Source organism: Myotis lucifugus, unplaced genomic scaffold, assembly GCF_000147115.1.
Source record: "Myotis lucifugus unplaced genomic scaffold, Myoluc2.0 scaffold_61, whole genome shotgun sequence".
NCBI lineage: Eukaryota > Metazoa > Chordata > Mammalia > Chiroptera > Vespertilionidae > Myotis > Myotis lucifugus.
The window spans coordinates 1239866-1260414 of NW_005871109.1; the positions used below are offsets into that span (position 1 = coordinate 1239866).

At 37.7% G+C, this 20549-nt stretch overlaps 1 protein-coding gene across 5 annotated transcripts in view; it reads right to left on the minus strand.

Moving 5' to 3' along the window:
- The window catches only part of FAR1 (fatty acyl-CoA reductase 1), a 67020-nt gene that overhangs the window by 18006 nt on the left and 28465 nt on the right, over nt 1–20549 (minus strand). For 3 of the 5 annotated variants that reach the window (XR_002829496.1, XM_023754512.1, XM_023754513.1), the window contains exons 3-9: nt 19205–19380; nt 10438–10617; nt 6422–6599; nt 4866–4910; nt 4617–4744; nt 3350–3417; nt 1718–1889 (exon numbers count right to left, since the gene is read on the minus strand). Coding sequence is in view for 4 of the 5 variants with exons in the window: in XM_023754512.1 (XP_023610280.1) it covers nt 1718–1889; nt 3350–3417; nt 4617–4744; nt 4866–4910; nt 6422–6599; nt 10438–10617; nt 19205–19380 (947 nt within the window). In the remaining variant the exon portion in view is untranslated. The remainder of the gene's footprint in view (nt 1–1717; nt 1890–3349; nt 3418–4616; nt 4745–4865; nt 4911–6421; nt 6600–10437; nt 10618–19204; nt 19381–20549) is intronic. The other 2 variants (XM_006089583.3, XM_006089581.3) reach the window with 1 other exon arrangement.

Consider the following 20549-nt stretch of genomic DNA (forward strand, 5'->3'; position numbering starts at 1 on the left):
TTTAAGCCACTATTAATGATATGGCTTGCTATGTAGCAGCATCTAGTGTAAATTATTTAATAAACTTTGGTTACTCACTCATTTTTAAGTTTACTAAGCCCCATTTTTCTGTAAGGCATTGTGATATATTTAACCTGTTTTTACTTTTTTGACCTAGTTGTGACTTCTCTGTTCTAAATTGCAACAACTTTATTAATATCAAGAAAGTATGCACTGCCATCACTCATAAATTTACATCTACTTTTTAGCCACAAAGAATGCTGCCAATGACCAATACTGTACTTTTCAGATCATTCTAGAAAATTTGAAAATATCTTGGAAATATTGTGGGCCTTTTTTCCATTAAGTATTTCTTTACCTAAAGTTGTTCAACACCTCTCACATATTTCAATATTAACATTAAAAGTTAGAAACATAATGGACAACTGAATCTACAGAAAATCCCTACAAGTAACTCAGATCCTGATACACTATAACTGGCAGATACTTCACTTTTACTTTTTGAGCAACTGATGCAAGTTTTGGAATCAGAACCTTACCTTCTTTATACACAAATACTCAAATCCTGAACTCTACAATCAAAGACTCCACTGTAATGCCAACGTAGTTAAAACATATTTTATGGGACATTTAACTATAATTTTGGGAAAGACAGGAGGACTTTATGTAAGTTTGTGGAGCTTCAATAAAAAAAGAAAGGAAAGCAAAAAGAAAGGCTGTAACAACTAGCGGAAAACACAAAGTTTTCCATTTGTTATTAACTTCTTAAAAAATATGATATTCTCAACCTGGAAATTAGTCAAAAACTGTAATTAACATATTATAAGCTGAATGGGCAGCTGAGACAATTCAAGCAATTTTCTAAAAGCATCCTACATTTTTAATATAAAACTGCACAATCTACTTAAAGCAAAACAATTTAACATTAAACCCCTATAAAACTACCCCTATGTTTTTTAAGGGGAAGAGAAGAGCTCAATTTCAGCTTATAATAGCAATGACAACCTTGATGTTGGACATTTCCTACATTATGGGATTTTGGAGGATCAATGGCCCAATAAGCTGAAACCACGGTTTTCCCAAATATCCCCAATTTCTAAGAAATGTCTTAGCATCCTGATTGTGATTGTGATTAATCAGGTTAGTAATTCTAGAGGTAAAGCTCATGCTAGCGACTTTTCGTCTCTCCAGCAAGCTTCCACCACCTTACCAATACATAGTGTATTTACTGCTATTCCTCTTACCACGGTTTCTGACCTGTCAACCTGAGTGCAAGATCGTGCAATAATGCAGGTACTGTATGTCTGACACCCTTCCAATAATGAAGCAATAAGTTGTTGGAATACAACTTAATATTGGGGCGCCTGAATACTTGGTTTAAAGGATTCATCTTGAAGAAATGATTTAGATAATATCCTGTAGGGAAAATAAGCATCAAAGCATTTTGAATGTTATTTGTTATTCAGAAAAAAATACCTAAAGTTAGACCTAGAATTTAGCACATGATAACTTATCATCAAAACTTCAGAATAAACTACAGTGAATTACAACACTACCTTTGCTTTTCTGACAAAATCTTAAGTTCAAGTCTTCTCATTCATAAAAGGCCATTAAGCCTTATAAGCATAAACAAATACAGAGTTAATAGGCATTTTAGTGTAAGCAAGGGTTGTTTAACAGTCAGAGGAACAGATAAGACAGAGCTAGTCACCATTACCTTGGGCTTCTTCCAGTCATCCTGAGGTAGATATCATACAGGAATGCTGGGGCCTTATGGCTTACAGCAATCCAGTAATGATATAAAAGGTGATTGGAGGTTAGATTTACATTGGGCCGTCTGAAGGCCTGTTCGAGAGGATTCCTCTTGAAAGTGGAAATTACATGGTATTCTGAGGAAGAAAAGTTGTGTAACAGCTTTGATAATAACCATGTAATGAAGTTTTGAAAAAAAATCATGTATTTTACAAAGCAAAATATTTTACCAAAGATGTCAGAGTTCACTCATTTAAAAGACAAACTTTTCTACTCTCTAAAGTAGCTAAAAGAATATGAGTATTAGACTGCTGAACTCAATTGGTTTTAGAACTGCTACTGTTTATGAATTTTATTTAGATGAATTTTTGCTAAAATTTACTCTTAAAAATGCTTTTAATATTTTACGAATGTCAGTTTACAATGTCACTTTCTCTATTTCACCTCTCACAATAGCTTCTTTCTTTCTGTTCCTCTTTTCAGATTCTTATTATAGTACTTACTTAAAAAAGAAAAATCATCCTTTGCTTATGAATAATTAAGTTGCTCAAATTAACATACATCAACACCTTAAAACAACCCAAATTAACTTCTGCCATAATTTTAGTCTATGCAATGTCAACACAATCAAATCTATAATCATCTATGTTAATACTTCAATGAAAATGTATATTGAGATATTCACTAAAAAAATAGTGTTCAACAATTTTTAAGGAACTCTGGAACATAATGAGAGATTATAAAGCAACACCTCGTATTTAAAGTGTTTTAAAATTATTAAAAGAACTTTATTTAAATAATTATCATAAAATTAAAATCTCCCTAGATTTTTTTTCCCCTTTGTGCTCTAATGGCCAATCTTTAAGTTGAAATAAAAATGCCCTAGAAAAACCTTAGGATAAAGGACATAAAAGATTTGCTTTACAATCAAAATTGATTTACAAGGATAACAAAAATTTTTCAATTAAAGGTAAAATAAGACCTATTACTAAATCAATGCAATAAATATATTTTACTTTAAATTTTAAAACATAAACTAACAATTTAAAAATGATTCAATTTCAGTAGGCTTTAAAGTTATACTAGCATACACACTACCCGCTATAAATTTGTAAGTTTAAATAGATTAAGGAAATTATTTTGGCAAAATGTACCCATGCTAATTCTATTTATTACTCTTTGGGCCACTAGCTAGTTCCTGAGATATACCAACTCTTGTAGTTGGAAGTGCTATTTACTGCTATTTATTGCCTACGGACAGGCAACATCAGCACTGAGAGTGCCCACGATAGAAAAAAGCTGTTTCCATGCCACAGGTACCTACAAGGGTTGCTGCAAATGGCAACAGAAAAACAGTAAGGGTCAGATAAGGGTGGGGCAAGGTGGGATTATACAGCAGGATATTTTTAAATTTGGAAAACACTATTAAGAACAAGGTAGTATTGGTAGATATTCTTAAGATGGCAATTAAAATAAGACTAAATTTGGAACTCAATGGCCTTAATGTCTCATGGGTTATTCTGACATTAAAACTCAGAGAATATTTTAAGTTCTTTAAGATTTATTCTAACATTCAAAAACACAAGTAAAATCATACCAACTTCACCCCAGTGGAAAGGATTAGTGCTGCCTGTTGTGCAATTATACACCATGATGTTCCTTGGTCTGCAAAAACAAAGATCAAATCAATGAAAGATAAAAAGAGGCCAAACTTGTCCAATCTAAATCTTACATGATTTCAAGTAGGAAAAAATAAGGATGGTACCTTTGCTACATTTTTTAAATTATCCTTAAAAGATTTACGACTTTTTCCCCTCCCCTACCAATATTTTTACTTTAAAAATACTGACTTTTTTTCTTTTTATATTTTTATTCCTTGTATGAGTAGAAGTGTGTTTTTAAATGTAAGGAAAACGCTCTAGCCGGTTTGGCTCAGTGGATAAAGTGTTGGCCTGCGGACCAAAGGGTCCCGGGTTCGATTCTGGTCAAGAGCATGTACCTCAGTTGCAGGTTGGGCACTGGTTGGGGCTTGTGCAGGAGGCAACCAATCGATGGATTGATGTTTCTCTCTCTCTTTCCCTCTCCCTAAAAATCAATGGAAAATCCGGTGAGGATTAACAAAATAAATGTAAGAAAAACAACAAATGATCTCAGATCTTCCTATCTCCTTCCCATTTTCAGAGGCTCTATTTGAAAATATCATGGACTGATTCCCTTTTACCAGAAACCATATATTCATATAACAATATCCCTTTTTTAAAACATAAAAAATACTGACTTCAAAAATAATGGCAGTTTATTCATTAGAAAACAAAAGTTAATGAATAGCTCAAAGTTTAGGTGTTACCTGTAATGCTACCACTTTTTAAAAGGAGGCTCCATGAGTTGATTAAAGCTGCTCTAGTGTGACATGTTTGATTTACATAAACCATTCTCTGTGAATTTTCAGCTCTTTATGCCAAGTTCATACCACACTTTAGTTTGGATTAAAAAAATCATCGGTTGGAGGTGGGTTCATTGTTACTACCTAATTAACTTGCCTATCCTATAGTTAGTACATGAGAGTTCATGTTAACTCGTAATTACTGCTGACAGAACCACTTGCTATTATTGCCTGTAATAAGCTAATTGGAATTGATATGCAGGGTGTCCCAAAAAAATATATACACACTTTAACAGCAGATAGCTTAATTTTGAAAATGAAATGTCTTTTGATGAAACTGCCTTCCTAATTATTCAATGTATACATTTTTGGGGACACCCTATATATTGATATGGGAATGTCAGGATTGAGGGATTAATATTAGTCAGTAGCTCTGTTTTCCCTTCTCAGTTACTATATATTTAACAAGCAACATTGTCACCTCATATACCTATTAACTCCGGAATACCAGGCTGCTGCAAGACTCGTGTTGACAACTACATCTACAGGAACAAGATCTGCAAGGGCATTGTTGGAGGCACGCATTGTTCGAAGAATTCCTTTCCCTGCCTTTGTTAAAATTAAAAACAACACCTTAAGATACATAAATCAGAGTGCATATATGTATATAAAGGTATACAGAAAACAAAAGAAAATATAGAATATTAAATAAATCAAAAGATGAACTTACCGCAATAAAGAGACCACTTGGTCCATTAAAGTTATCAATCCATCCCTAATACCAAAAAGAAAAAAAGTAGGAAGCTTATAAATATTATAAAGCTAGGGATTTATTACATGAAATCTGCAACTCCACACATATATTTGGTAATTTTATTCTAAAAACCAAAAATTAGACTAGATTCAGGTCAGACTATTTCTCCTCATCTTAAATAGAAGCAATCTTTCTCTGGGATTGCAAATGGCTAAGTAAAATCATTTTCAAGGGGTTACCTACTCTTCTTTTAATTCTCTGTAAGGAGAATTTTACAAAAAGGAGTTTATACCTGTCAAACATTTTTGTTAAACAAAGCCTGTTCAAGTTTGGTAAATTATTCTCAAAATTACTGAATAAAACAGAGGAAAACAGAATTGTCAAAGCAAGAAAAGGCATTCACTTACTATCATAGAAACCTAGGTTTTTCCTAAGTCAACTTGTCTGTTAATTTATATCTATGTTTGCTCTTACTCCAGAGATTCAGAAATACCATAATGCCTTCCTTTCCTATATATCATAGAACTCTCTCATATCTTTCTTAGCTTGTGATCTATACAGGGAAGCATCTACCTCTTAGAAGGCTTGCCTCCTTTTGGTACTAAAAAGCAAATGAAATAAAATAAGATCCTGAATATTTTCATCTCTATTCCCTTCACTTCTGCAAGGGAAGCTAATCTATATATATAAAAGTGTCCCTCTGCCTGTCCGACCGGTTGCTATCATGCACACTGACCACCAGAGGGCAGATGCTCAATGCAGGAACTGCTGAGCTGCAGTGACTTGGCAACAAAGGTTCTCAGGTGATGCACCCCAAAACCAGAGAGGAGAGAGCCTGATACCTCGCAGGGCCGCGCAAGTCTACCTCCGGCCATGGGTTATGCTGTTGCTGGGTCACTGCCGGCCCCGAATCTGGTTTACTGCACACTTGCATTTGCGTTCCACACACTGTATGACAGCAACTTTGCAGAGTGCTTTCTTGCACTCTGGAACCCCTCTGGGGATGTTCAAGAGCCAGTTTCGGCCTGATCCCCATAGGCCAGACCAACGGACCCCACCTGCTGTAGGGACCCCGCTTACTCCGCTGGGGAGGGACCATGGGAGGTTGGCTCCAGGGCGTGTCTGGCCCATCTTGCCCAGTTGCATCCCACTGGCCATCTTCTAATTAATTTCCTTTCAATGTGCACAAATCCGTGCACTGGGTCACTAGTCAGTAAATAATTTTTAAAGCCAACAAATGTTGATGTATCAAAAGTCCAAGCTCATCAATCACAAAGAAAAAATATAGGGCAAGATTGCCTTTGATCAAGATAACATCATAGTCCCGATGAAGATTTTTAAAATGTTAATCTGCATTCCTAAACAAACATACTATAAATAAATATACCAATAGATATGACTCTTTCTATGAATGGAAACAGCTCTGCCATATCCAGTCATATTTAGTGAATAACATCTGCTCTTAAATAAAAAACTGCCAACTCTTTTAAAATTTTCAATTACAATTATTTAAAAGATTTCTAACAACTTACTGGAAAAGGTTCTTTCCAACTGGCACCAACAATTGATGGTCTTACAATTGCCACATTTAGCTTTGCTCCTTCTTGTTGTACAACATATTCTGCCAATGCTTTTGTGTATATATATGTATTAGGTCTGTCTCCTATCAATTTGGGCGTGATATCATTTACTAAGCCATCATCCATCCATCTGGTAAACAAAGAAAGCATGCAAAAATATTTTCAGATGTTTTACTATAAAATAAAATTTAAAAACCTTTCTTTGCATATCCAAACATATCTGTTGCTCTGACCCAAATTATTTGACAACTCTTACTAAAAATATACAAGTTAGTCTTCCTTTCATTATACATCAAATACAAGTCCATATATCTTATACCCAATTTCTATATCCAAAAAGGTCCAAAATCTAGAGTTCTTTCATAAATCATATTGGTAGATAGCAAAGCTGATCTGAACTTATTTATGATCTTTTTTTTTTTTTTTTTTAGAAGAACTCACTTAGTGTGACTATTCATTCCAAAATATATCTGGACCCATGGGTTTCAGATCAGGAATTATATTTCAGATTAGGAATTCCAAGCACCATAACATATTACTTATACACATCTGCAATGAACATACATTTATAATTAATAGAAAAGATCTAGTAATCTCAATATTACTGAAAACTGTATGCTCTCACTAATGAGACTAACAGAAATTAAGGTAAACAATAAAATAAAATGAATCATGATGTAAAATTTAATTAGGGCATAATTTCCATCTGCAGCTATTATTTTTAGAAACTTCTTAGTGTTTTTCTGAGTTTTTTTGTGTTTGTTGTTTTTTATTCTCACCAGAGGATATATTTTGTTTTGTTTTAATTTTTAGAGCGGAAAGAAGGAGAGAGAGAGAGAAACATTGATCAGTTGCCTCTTGTACACGTCCCAACTGGGGGTCGACCAGGGATTGAACATGCAACCCAGGTATGTACCCTGACCAAAAATCGAACCTAAGACCCTTCAGTGCATGGGACAAAGCTCCAACCAACTAGCCGGACTGGCCAGGAAACCTCAGTGGTTTACATGCCTCTGGCATGAAGTACAATATTTTGGCTGACACTTGTATTCATCATCCAGAAATTAGTGCAGCTTGGAGATTTCCTACCATCTTCTACCCCAAACAAGCCTGTCAAGAAGTGGGGTCTTAGGAATTTGGCTGTTTTTATTTTGCTGCTCAGAAAACTTCCATTCCAGCTTCGTCCCTCTTTTGTGCTGGAATTATCCCTTCCCACTCACCCCTCCTTTTACACTTCATAGTTTTTCCGCTGCAGTCCAAAAGTACCCAAGCAAAGCCTAATATGAAGTAGAAAGTCTACCTGGGAGCTGATTCTGTTGGTAATGTGGAAATTACAAACTCCAAGGGAGCAAAGGGGCTTTTCAATGTCATTTGCTTTAAGAAACAGGGACATTCTACTCGCTCTAAGGCCTTGAATTGATTTCTTGCCCTTATAAAATAGTCTAATAAACTAATTTTTAAAAAAATGCCATTAAGTATGTTTCATTGTGGTTTAAAATTACTAATGAGTTCATGCCTTGGCCAGGTGGCTCAGTTAGTTGGAGGGTCGTCCCGTACACCAAAAGGCTGTGGGTTCAATTCCCAGTCAGGGATACCTAGGTTGTGGGTTCAATCGCTGGTAGGGGCACTTATGGGAGGCAACTGATCAATTACTAGGTCATTTCTCTCTCACATCAATGTTTCTCTTTCTCTTTCTCTCCCCTCCTCTCTCTCAAATCAGTAAAAACATATCCTCAGGTAAGGATTAAAGGGAAATAAAAAATTACTAATGAGTTCTGGAAAAGAAAAATATTATTTGATTTTGAGTCTTACATATTTTTAAAAATTAATTGTGAATGGGTATAAAGTACGAATATTTTGTTTCTTTAGGGAGGACATGTTAAAAGGGTCTTCAGGGTTTGGGATGAGAGAAGTATTTTGCAGAGCTATCAATGTCCAAATAATTAAAAAATAAATAAAGGTATTTATTTATTTAAACAGTGGAAAAATTCAACTAGCAACCTACTGTGAAATTATAAAATTCCTTACAACTTTCTCAGTGTATCTGAAGAAAAAGTCTACTCTGATAATCTGTAAAAGGAAGGTTATATACTAGGTGGTATGTATGGTCTTTCCCAGTCTAAATATCTGATTCCAATGTTACATATTTATTTTCCGATACTTTTCCCTTACTGTCTATAACAGGGGTCCTCAAACTACGGCCCGCGGGCCACATGCAAATACAAATATTGTATTTGCTCCCGTTTTGTTTTTTTACTTCAAAATAAGATATGTGCAGTGTACACAGGAATTTGTTCATAGTTTTTTTTTAAACTATAGTCCGGCCCTCCAACGGTCTGAGGGACAGTGAACTGGCCCCCTGTTTAAAAAGTTTGAGGACCCCTGGTCTATAATGCTACATATGCATAACTGTATATTCAGTATACTGTCACACTCTAATGACAGCCATGCTAACTGATGAGGAAGCATAAATTAGAGATTATCAAGATAAATTTTCCTTTGTATGTGGATGAAAGGAAAAGAATACTAATAAAATTGAAGGGCAGGTGCTAATCAACTTAGAAAAACTCCAGAGTGGAGACAACTTTTGAAGAGATGTTGCTACATTAAAAGAAAAAACAACAAACTGGCTAAATTAGGCCAGTAAAGCCTAATCACTAATGACTAATGTGAATTTACAGATGCAATCCATGAGTTATCCTAGCCAGATTTCTTTGTAAGCAAGGAAAGAAGATATAAAATTAGAAGGTTACATGCTCTTTTCTTCAGCAACTTAAGTGTTTGGATATACTAAATACTAATAAGAGAAAAAGTAAAAAGTTTCATTAACTTCCACTCAACTTTTCCCAGAGATATTAACAACTTCTGCCTACTGACCTAAGAAGAAAATGAGGTAGATATTTAGGACCGTCTAAGAAATGGAGTCATAAAACAAAACCAGGGAATTACCCTAAGAATGTCTTAGTAAACTCACATGTTTATTAATTTCATTATAACCTGTCTGCTTCCCCATAGTGATTAGCAGAAAAGCTTTAAAGAAAAGGACCTACATGGCTATTTTAGGAGAAAACTTGGAGAAAGAGCTAAGAACACTCTCTATAGCACTCTTGGGAAAAGAAAGAATTGGACTGAGAAAGCAGGAAATAACTAAGGAGCTGAAAGTGATAGAATCTCTGGGAAGAAAGACCTGAAGAGAAACAGATAAGAAAAAAGAAGTAAAAGACTACAGTAATATTATATGAGGATTAACAAATATGTGAAGATATGATGGCTACTGGAAGGTTTTTATAATTATAAAAGAAAAACTATTTTTGTTTTTGCTCTGATCCTGTGTTATTTGTTTCACCTGACGAGAAAGCACAGGCTGAACAAAGCAAATGAAACCTTGGCCATGGCATAAGCATACTTCACTTAAGCCATATCCAAATATTTATCATGTAATAGTTGTTGATAGGATCCTAGTCCTTAGGAAGATAACAGTGACACTCAGAGTATCAATTAAAGGACCATGACTCCTCTGATTTCCCTAATAACTAAAGGTACCTCTACAGACATACTCCATTGGTTCATAATAAAAAAGATAATCTTTTAATAAATTAGAAACTTGAATAGACAGTCATTAGTCCCTGTGGTATCAGATACTTAATCACTAAGATTGATTCTTTGGGAAACAGAGGCCCTAATATCATTGATGAGCCTGTTCAAAGGCCTACTTCCAACCAACACACCTGATCAAAAGAGAAAGCTCCACACTCCAACAGTCATTTAGATATAAATCTATACAATAAAAAAACATAGTAAATATGTAATAATTTGTTAAATAAAAAAGAGGTGTAGGTGTGTGTGTGTGTAAAGGGATGGGGAGAGAGAAACTGAAATTGACCAAGAAATACATATAAATAAACTTGGATCCAAAGTCCAAAGTTTTAGAATCAAAGTAAATGTATATAAATTTCAAACAAACATACTCTAAAGAATCAATCAGTTTCTTGGGATCCACAGGGGGTGGATAGACTACTTCTTCAATATGCTTTCGATTGCAGTAAGCATATGCTGTTGACACGTGCATGAACACTTCCAGATTCTTCATTTGTTGTGCAAGGAAAATAAGCTGTCGTGTAGCGATCACATTTAACTGAACAGCATCTCTGTAAAAGAAAAAGTGATAATAAAAATTAGAAAGCTATGTCATTTATTTATCTGCTAAAATAAATCTTATTTCCATTAGAGAGAGATTGAAAGACAGAGATTGTTTCTTTACAACTGATCCCTTAGCTCTGATTTTGTGTATTTTATTTCAATATGAAGTACATCCATTCTATCAGTCATGTTTAAAAATAAATATTTTCTGATTATAAAATAAATCTCACTAGAATTTTTAAATAAAAGTACAAATTAAAAATTTTAAATTACCCAGAAATAAACATAGATCATTTCTGCATCTCTGGCTTTTCAGTACCCATTTGTAAGTCATGTTAGACTTCTTTTGCATCTTGACTTTTAAAAGTATACTATTTCATGATATAGATGTACCATAAGAAGAAATTAGAATTGTTAACTTTAAAATGCTAAAGCAGAGTAACCAATAAAACTCAGAAATGTTCAACTGCACTAACATATAACCAAATAAGAATATGTTTATTTCTGTCTTTGTAGCAATTAACCCAAACATCTTAAGACTAGTTACAAAAGGAGTATTATAATAAAACTAGAGGCCTGGTGCACAAATTCATGCACCAGTGGGGTCCCTTGGCCTGACTGGGCAGAAACTGGCTCTCTGACATCCCTCGAGGGGTCCCAGATTGCGAGAGGGTGCAGGCCAGGACGAGGGACCCCACCGGTGCACGATCGGGGCCAGGGAGGTTGGCCATCCAAGGAGGGACCTCGGGAGGGCTCCAGGGTGTGTCTGGCCCATCTCACTCAGTCCCAATCAGCCAGACCCAGCAGCAAGCTAATCTACTGGTTGGAGTGTCTGCACCCTGGTGGTCAGTGCACATGATAGAGAGTGGTTGAGCAGCCTTAGCATATCATCAGCATATTACACTTTGATTGGTTGAACGGACGAACGGACGACCACTTAGCATATTAGGCTTTTATTATATAGGACTAGTACATATTTTACAACACACATGCAAGACCCCAAAGTGATCTATATATTCCCTTCTTGAAATTTATTAGAAATAATTCCACAAATACAAAAGTAAATATGAAGAAAAAAAAACAATTAAGCATCATCTAGTAATAGCAATAGCCTAGAGAGCCCAAATATTCACTAGGAATAAAACAATTTAATAAAGTAAGCATTTTATCACAATGAAAGAATATAGCCATTAAAATAATTATGAGAACTATAAAACATGGAAAAATCTAGATGAATATTGAAAAATACATACATTATGAAATGAAGCAAGATTAAGAATAAGACTCTGGAATAAGACCTGGGTTTAAATACTAGCTTAGCTTACTATCGACTAGGATTAGGTGACCTGGTAAAGTCATTCAACCATTCAGGCCTCAGTTTTCTCACCTGTAAATGGGAATAATAATGGAATCTACCTAATTGGATTTGTATAAAATTAAATTAAATAAATAGCTTATAAGTATTTAGCATTATTCCTAATACAGTCCCAAACAAACATTCAATAAATATTATTTAAGGTAATAAGATGTTGGGTAGTTTTTGCTTTCTGTTAAACTTATGTTTACAGCTTGATATTTGAGGGGAAAAATATTTGAAATACTCAATGGCATGGTAATATATTGTAGGTGACACTGTAAGTGATATAACTGATCCAAAAGAGACTAGGACAAAGTACCAGAAATTATACAAATGTTACAGTTATTTATCTAGTTAACATACTAAAATTAACTTAGAGAAAAAAATTTGTTCTAACCCAAATTTTTCAAACAGAAAGAAATTAAAAATCCCTAAATTTGCTATACTAAGTAAACATCACATAAATTATGCTATATCAACATGACAGAATATCACATTATGCAAATTATAACTATTAAAAAATTAGAATAGGGAAGTTGTTTCTATAAGTAAAGTAGAAATTCTATGTTTATATTTTATGTAAAATATATGTTCAATGATAGACTGCAAGAAAATTTTTAAAAAATAAAAAGTTTTGAGTACTTTCTAAAATTTTTACATTTTCAGTATTTAAGAAAAAAAATCCAACCCTTTTAAGGGGCCAGGATTGTTACAGAATCTGGCCCACTGGACAGCAAAGCAGTGATCTGATGTCTATCGCATTTGCAAAAACAATGTTTTGGAAGAGGTATACAGAGAACTTTCTGTTACAGGTTCCTAAGGACCGGACAACAAGTTCTGGGTCACCAGGAACAAGAAATAATTCATGAAAGGAAAAACTCCTGGGCCTCATTTTTTTTTCTCTTAATTTAATAGTATCCAAGAGCCTATGAAACATACTAAAAGTAAATTTTTTAAAAGTGAAGTAATTGGGTTGGGGTCTTACAATCATGAGTGTATCTTTTTCTTCCTTATTTGTACTGTACAGGATTTCCATTTCTGTTCAAATGGAAATCCTGCAGAAAAGACCTTTCACAGAGAGGATACTATCCACTACTGTAGGGCAATGGGCTCTTTTCTTTTGCATTTGCAAAACAATAGGTGTAAGGGTAGTAATGTTTTGGGAGCAGAACACAAAGGATATTCTGTTACAGGCTCCTGAGGATGGTGACAGAGTTTCTGGGTCATTGAAAATAAGGAATAACTTGAGAGAGGAAACACTTCTGTGCCTTTCTACCCCTCCCCCGCCCATCTGTACCTGAGAGTCCAAACCTGAAGGCATTTTGTGCCAACATAAGTAACTCTTAGTATCACTGCCAGGCTAGTAACCTCACTCTGTTACCACCACCCAATTTCTACTCCACTGAAATTCAGGCTAAGACCCTGACATGTTTGATCAGAAAGAATTTAGTACTAAACAAAAATAATGTCATTATATTTTGGTTATCTGGAGTCATAAATGCATACTAAATAAGAGTGTCTTTGAAGTAGGTGTGTGGGGGGTGAACAAATTTTTGTAATTATGGTCTATCATTAATATAGACACAGAAACCACTTTTTTAAAAAAAAAAAAATTGAGCTTCCAGTACATTTTCTTGTTCACCTGTCTTCTATAGACATGTTGGGTTGTTCAAAATTTCTGCTGATAATACTTCTAAGACTTTACACTAAAGATCTTGCACTTGGCATGACAGACACCTGAGAGCTTATTAAAAATGGAGATTGCGCCCAGCCAGGTGTAGCTCAGCGGTTGAGCATCGAGGAACCAAGAGGTCACCGGTTTGATTCCCGGTCAGGGCATATGCCTGGGCTGTGGGCTCCATCCCCTACTGGAGACGCACAGGAGGCAGCCATTTGATGATTCTCTCTCATCACTGATGTTTCTATCTCCCCTCCTCTCTAAAATCAATTTTTTTATAAAAATGCAGATTGCTGGACCTCATCCTCAAACACTTGTTAATATCTGAAGTGAAGCCTGTGCAACTGTATTTTAAATAAGTTCCCCTCGCCCTAGCCAGTTTGGCTCAGAATTGAACCCTGTGGACCGAAGGGTTCCAGGTTCAATTCTGGTCAAGGGCATGTACTTCGGTTGCAAGCTCTTCCCTGGCCTAGGCCCTGGTTGGGGTTCATGCAGGAGGCAACCAATCGATGTCTTTCTCTCTCTGTCTTTCCCTCTCTCTTCCACTCTCTCTGAAAATCAATGGAAAATATATCCTCGGGTGAGGATGAAAAAAATAAATAAATAAATAAGTTCCCCTCATCCCCACCTCTGAGAAAATACTATCCAGATGAGATCTCAATATTGTTGATTTTTTAAAACTTAAGCTATAAACACAGATGTCTAGGGACCAATGAATCAGTCTTAGGGTAGGGGACCCAGACACCTATAATTTATATGACAGCCAAGGCTCTTGCTAAAAATGAGGAGTCCTGGGTATTATCACAAAATTAGAGGATCTAAAGTTGGCATGTACAGCCAAAAACTGTGCCTTTTAACACATCTTCCAAAAGTTCTTAAGATTCAGAATACATTCTAACGTTTAAGGATCAATGCCCTTAGATGCAAGTTTCTTGATCTTTTCTAATAATCAATCTCTACTTCCACTTCTTTCTGAACACCTATCACAGCCCTTAATGTATACTTTTCAGTAACTCCTTATTTTCTATCTATATTATGGTTCTTTAAGCATATTCTTACTCCTATATTAGACTGTATGGACTTTGCAAATAGGATCTGTGGGCAATTTATCTTAGTCTCCCCCAAAATATTGAGTACAATATGCCATTTTTTATTTGTGGGTTAACTTAAAAAGTGGTTATAAAGAATAACTGTTTTGTTAGTAGTTATTATACACCAACCTACAGTGTTTTAGAATGTCTGGCTCAAATCTAATGTTGTAGTATCACCATTAAAATTGCTTCTTAGAAAATAATATCAATGATGAGGCGCTTTGGTCAGCAAACCTACATGCCTTGACAAGGAAGAAAAGAACAATAAATTTTCTTATTCACCTATCTACCCCATCCTCTATGGTATCTCCAGTAAAAGAAGAAAGAATACTAATGAAAATATTTCCCTTCCATTAATGGTAGCCTTGCTTACCCCCAGGGAACAGAAAGAAAGAAAGAAGGTACCCTGAAAGTACTGTACTTTGATGAGTTTCACCCCAACTAATGTTGCCTGTTCAATGAGGACTATACATACCACAATTACCTAGTATTTATGTACTTTTTCTTAAAAACATTTTCTTAAGACTGTGTGAACTCTTTCTTTTGGTTATGAAAAAGTAATAAAAAATAATAAAAGCTAGAACTGTGGGGTTGCGGGGGAAGAACATCTGTTAGATTAACTATTTCATACTAAAAACCTACCTGTAATTAAACTATCCAAATATAACTGGCAAGTATCAAAAGGCATTATCTATAAGTACACATATACATACACACATGCTTTTTGAAAATGTGATTATACAATCCTATCTAATAAAGAGGGAATATGTTAATTGACCCTCACACCTTCGCAAAGTTGACGGCGCCCACAGCAACAAGGAGGGAATATGCTAATTGACTGCCATGCCCTCAAAGATGGCGGTGCCCACAGCCATAAGATGGCAGCGCCCAGTCCCCTCAGCCCTGCCACACGCCTGCCTCCGGAGTCCCTCAGTCCCCTCCGCCCCTCTGCCACCTAGGGCCGGCCCGAGGCACAGGCAAGTCTTGGATGGCGGCTGCCCAGCTGCCCAGGGCTGGCCGAGGCTTGCGCTGCCGGCAGTGGCAGCAGCAGAGGTGTGATGGTGCGTCACCTTCCCCTGATCACCGGGTCGCCTCCCGCCCCTAAAGGCTCCCGGACTGTGAGAGGTGGCAGGCGGGGCTGAGGGATTCCCTCCTCCAGTGCATGAATTTTCATGCACCAGGCCTCTAGTCTATCCTATCTAATAATAGAGAAACATGGTAATTAACCATAACTTTGCTACCCTTCCCATTGGCTAATCAGCGAGATATGCAAATTAACTGCCAGCCAAGATGGCGGCCGGCAGCCACACAGCTGAAGCGAACATGAGGCTTGCTTGCTCCAGTGAGGGAGGAAGCCAAGGTTCCCCACCTATTGCGGCCCAGCTCTGAGCTCCGGATGCAACGATGTTGCAAGTATAGAAGCTAAAAAAGCTCCAGAAACCTGCTTTCAGCCGCCAGCGGGCTCAGAGCTTGGAGCGCCAGTGATGGCAACAGAGTTTCAATTATAGAATCTAAACAAACTCAGATACCTGCTTTCAGCCGGCAACGGCCTCAGAGCTGGAGCCGGCTCTCAGCTCCAGTGACAGCCATAGAAGGTAAATAAATCCCAGAATTAAAAAAAAAGAAAAAAAAAGAGCCTGGGAGCTTCAGTCGCCCACCAGCCTGAAAACGGCCCTCAGCCCCTCATCCAGACTGGCCAGGCATCCCAGTGGGGACCCCCACCCTGAAGGGGGTGTGACCAGCTGCAAACAGCCATCATCCCCTCATCCAGGCTGGCCAGGCACCCCAGCGGGACCCCCACCCTGATCCGGGACACCCTTCAGGGCAAACCAGCCGGCCCCCACCCGTGCACCAAGCCTCTATCCTATACAGTAAAAGGGTAATATGCAAACTGATCCTAACAGCAGAAAGACTGGGAATGACTGGTCACTATGACACACACTGACCACCAGAGGGCAGACACTCAATGCAGGAGCTGCCCTCTGGTGGTCAGTCGCTCTCACAGCAGGGAGCTCTGCTCAGCCACAAGCCAGGCTGATGGCTGCCAGTACAGCGGTGGTGGTGGGAGCCTCTCCTGCCTCCTCAGCAGTGCTAAGGATGTCCGACTGCAGCTTAGGTCTGCTCCCCACTGGCAAGTGGACATCCCCCGAGGGCTGCCGGGCTGCCAGAGGGATGTCTGATTGCCAGCTTAGGCCCAATCCCCTGGGGAGCAGGCCTCAGCCAGCAGATAGTCATCCCCCGAGGGGTCCCAGACTGTGAGAGGGCACAGGCCGGGCTGAGGAACCTCCTCCCCCCCCACCAAGTGCAAATTTTTGTGCACCGGGCCTCTAGTATATATATAAAACCCTAATATGCAAATAGACTGAACAGAACAACTGAACAACCAGTCGCTATGATGTGCGCTGACCACCAGGGGGTATGGTGGAGCAGGTGAGCAGGGGTTCCAGACCAAGACGCGGCACCAGTTGCTGTCATTGGGGCGAGCCTCTGGTGGTTACTGAAAATTCTTTGCTCTCGCAAGCTGTGGTCCCACCAGGCCCTCGCACCTGCTGTTGGCACCAGCCCCACTTGCACCCGCTGCCGATGCCAAAGCTGCCGCTCACACCCACTGCTGGTGCCCAGCGACAACCCCGATCACTCGGCACTGTCAACAGGTGCGAGTGGCGGCTGCCAGCCCCAATCGCCCCTCAGGGCTATTCCACCTCCCCCTGCTCCTAAGGGGCAATCAGGGCCAGCAGCCACCTCTCGGACCCGCTGCCAGTGCCTGAGCCAGCACTTGCACCCACTGCTGGCGCCGGCCCCACTCGCATCTGCTGCTGGCACCTGGCGCTGGTCCTAATGGCTCAGCGCTGTCAGCGGGTGCGAGCAGCGGCTGCCAGCCCCAATCGCCCCTGAGGGCTTCTCCACCTCCCCCTGCTCCTGAGGGGCGATCGGTGCAGAAGCCACTGCTCGCACTCACAGACGGTGCTGGCCCTGCTCACACCTGCACCTGGCACCAGCCCCAATCACTTCGTGCCATCAGTGGGTGCAAGAGGGGCCAGCACCATTAGTGAGTGGGAGCGGCGGCAGCAGGAGTGGGGCTGCCAGCAGACAGAGGACCAGGGGCCATGGCGGAGGGGCCAGGCCGGGGCACGGAGGATGGGCCGAGACCTGCCCTTGAGCCCACCAGACTCGTGGCCCACAGATCCTTTCAAGGTGCATGAATTCATGCATTGGGCCCCTAGTAGTTCTAATAAGATTCTTTTGTCACTTTTCAATCATGAACACTTAACAGCTACATAAAAAGAACTAAAAAGTAAATAACAAATTATAATCACTGGATAATAAACAATAAAGTCAAGATTAGAATTAAAGTAAGTAATTCCAAAGCTCATTAGCTTTCCATTATACAATGCTGCCTCAGCTTCCTCAACTATAAAGTAGATTTGCCCATACTACTACAGTGGGTAATGTTAGCATGGAGTAAAATAATAGATGAGAAAATACCCTGAAAACTATAAAGCACTATTACAGAAATATAAGGGACTATTTAAAGTGCCCTCACCTGTGATATAGGCAAAACACAATGTAATGCTTTGGCACTGAACTGTCACATTATATAATGTTAATTAAGGTTTATACTTCTATATTAAAGACAATATGGGGAATAATCTCAATTTAATTAGTCATAATTTAATTAAAAACATTTTAAGAAAAAGGCCTTCAAGTAATTGTGAAACCTACAGAAGTCTGCACCAATTTAACTGGCATAAGACCATACAATTAGATTAATATTAACATTAAAACTGTATTTTTGAACATGCCATCAAAAAGAATGCTTTGAATTAAACAGCACTGTTTGAAATTAATATGTTAATTTTTATAAAAATTAGTGAACATTTAGAATTTTTTAATTGAAACAGGCATCTAAGTAAACCCAAGTTATTTTTTAAATTAAAATTATGTTCAATGTATCTTGTCCCCAACACTGTTAACAAGGTTTTAAAACTAAAAAAAAGGCATGACTTAAATTTATAAGCTGATTTATCTTATTCTACAAACATGAGCCTAATTGCTTTAAATTTTCAGATGAATATATGTGTATAGAAAAATAAAGCTGCTGAGGTTTAGGCTTCTGAAAGAATGGAGGTAAGAGGAAACAAACACTATTAGTTGTTAAAACTAACACTCCTACCCAAGGTGAACATTTTTTCTTCTGTAATTACACTATCCAATTATAACTCCTATGTCTTGCCTTTCCCCTGTCCTATATTAAGATGCATGGCAACTTCTAATAAATATACACTAGCTGTCCAATGTTTTTAAACTGATAACAAGAAAAGGAAATTATTTTTTCACTATGTAGGACACTGAAAGCTACAAGCAACAGTTTCAAATCATTTTCAAAAAAATTTGACTGAAAAGTAGAATTCAAATTAGATCTTTTAACCATGCTTAAGTTCAAATATCAGAGAAATACCTTTACTTACCTTAAATTTTCATTAAACCTTACTGTAGCTGCACAGTGAAATATAATATTGGTAGAATCTATGATGATCTCTTTATCTTCTTCACTAAGAGCCAGTTTAGGTTGGGTAAGTTCACTGTTGATTGCTACAATTTTTTCCTTAAAATCTGGATTTTCATCTCTCAATCTGTCAAAGAGCTATCAAAGGGGAAAAAAATTAGTTTAGGGCAGCACTTTTCAACTTTCTAAAACACATGAGCATCTCCCTCTATCCACTAATGATCACTATTTTTAAAGCTTCAACTATACAAATCCTAACGCTGCTTTTCTTAACTGTTATCATTCTGTATAAAAAACATCCTATGAGGCGCAAATTATTATCCCCATTTCATAGATAAGGAATCTGAGGAATCAGGAGGTTAAGTAACTTGCCCAAGATACAGAGCTGGTAGTTTGCACAGTTAAATTTTAACTGCCCATGCCTCTGTTGATTAGGTTATATTATCACTCAGAATAGACTTAAGCAGTGCAAATATCAGGACAACATTTGAAATGATTATTCAGATTTCTCAAATCCAGACTTTAATTTACAAGTGAATGAACAATTAAAATATCTATCATAATAATAATAAAAGGGTAATATGGTAATTAGACCAGGCATCATTCTGGATGTCCTTCCTGATGAAGCCAGGGCCAGAGGGAAGCCAGCCCAGGTCCCGGATGCCTGCAGGTAGCCGGAGGAGGGAAGCCGGTGCCGGCAGTTGGGGAACAGAAGGCTTACTCTTGCACGAATTTTCATGCATCGGGCCTCTAGTAGTATTGTAAGTAATAAAATAGGGGTAATATTACAGTGCTATGACACTGCACAGGAGAACCAACTAACTAACCCAACCTCTACACTCTCTTCCTTTCCTCTTCCCTCTTAAAAACTCTCTGGACTGTAGGCTCCATTAAGGCAGGGACTCTATCTTATTTATTCCTGGATACAAGCCCTTGCATCAAATCAAATATCTAGCACTAAGTAAACACAATAAATGTTTTCTGAAAAATAAAAAAATGAATAAGAATAAATACTATAATCGAAATTCCTTTTGGGGATATGCCTACAGAGTCAGACTCCTTACGTGCACCAAATTTGAGCTCATACTATCCTAACCCCAACTTCATTCTCTGACTCTTTCCTCCAAGCTTAGATTCAAATTAATTTTAGATGTCTGTAAAAGTCAACTCTTTCCTTAAAGTATGAACATTTGCCCCTATCAGGTATATCTATAAGAAGGTATCAGCAGGCTGTTCCCAAGTGATTTAAGCGACACTGTACACTCTTATTCAGCAGCAGTTTTCAAATGTGGTCTAAGGATCCTAGG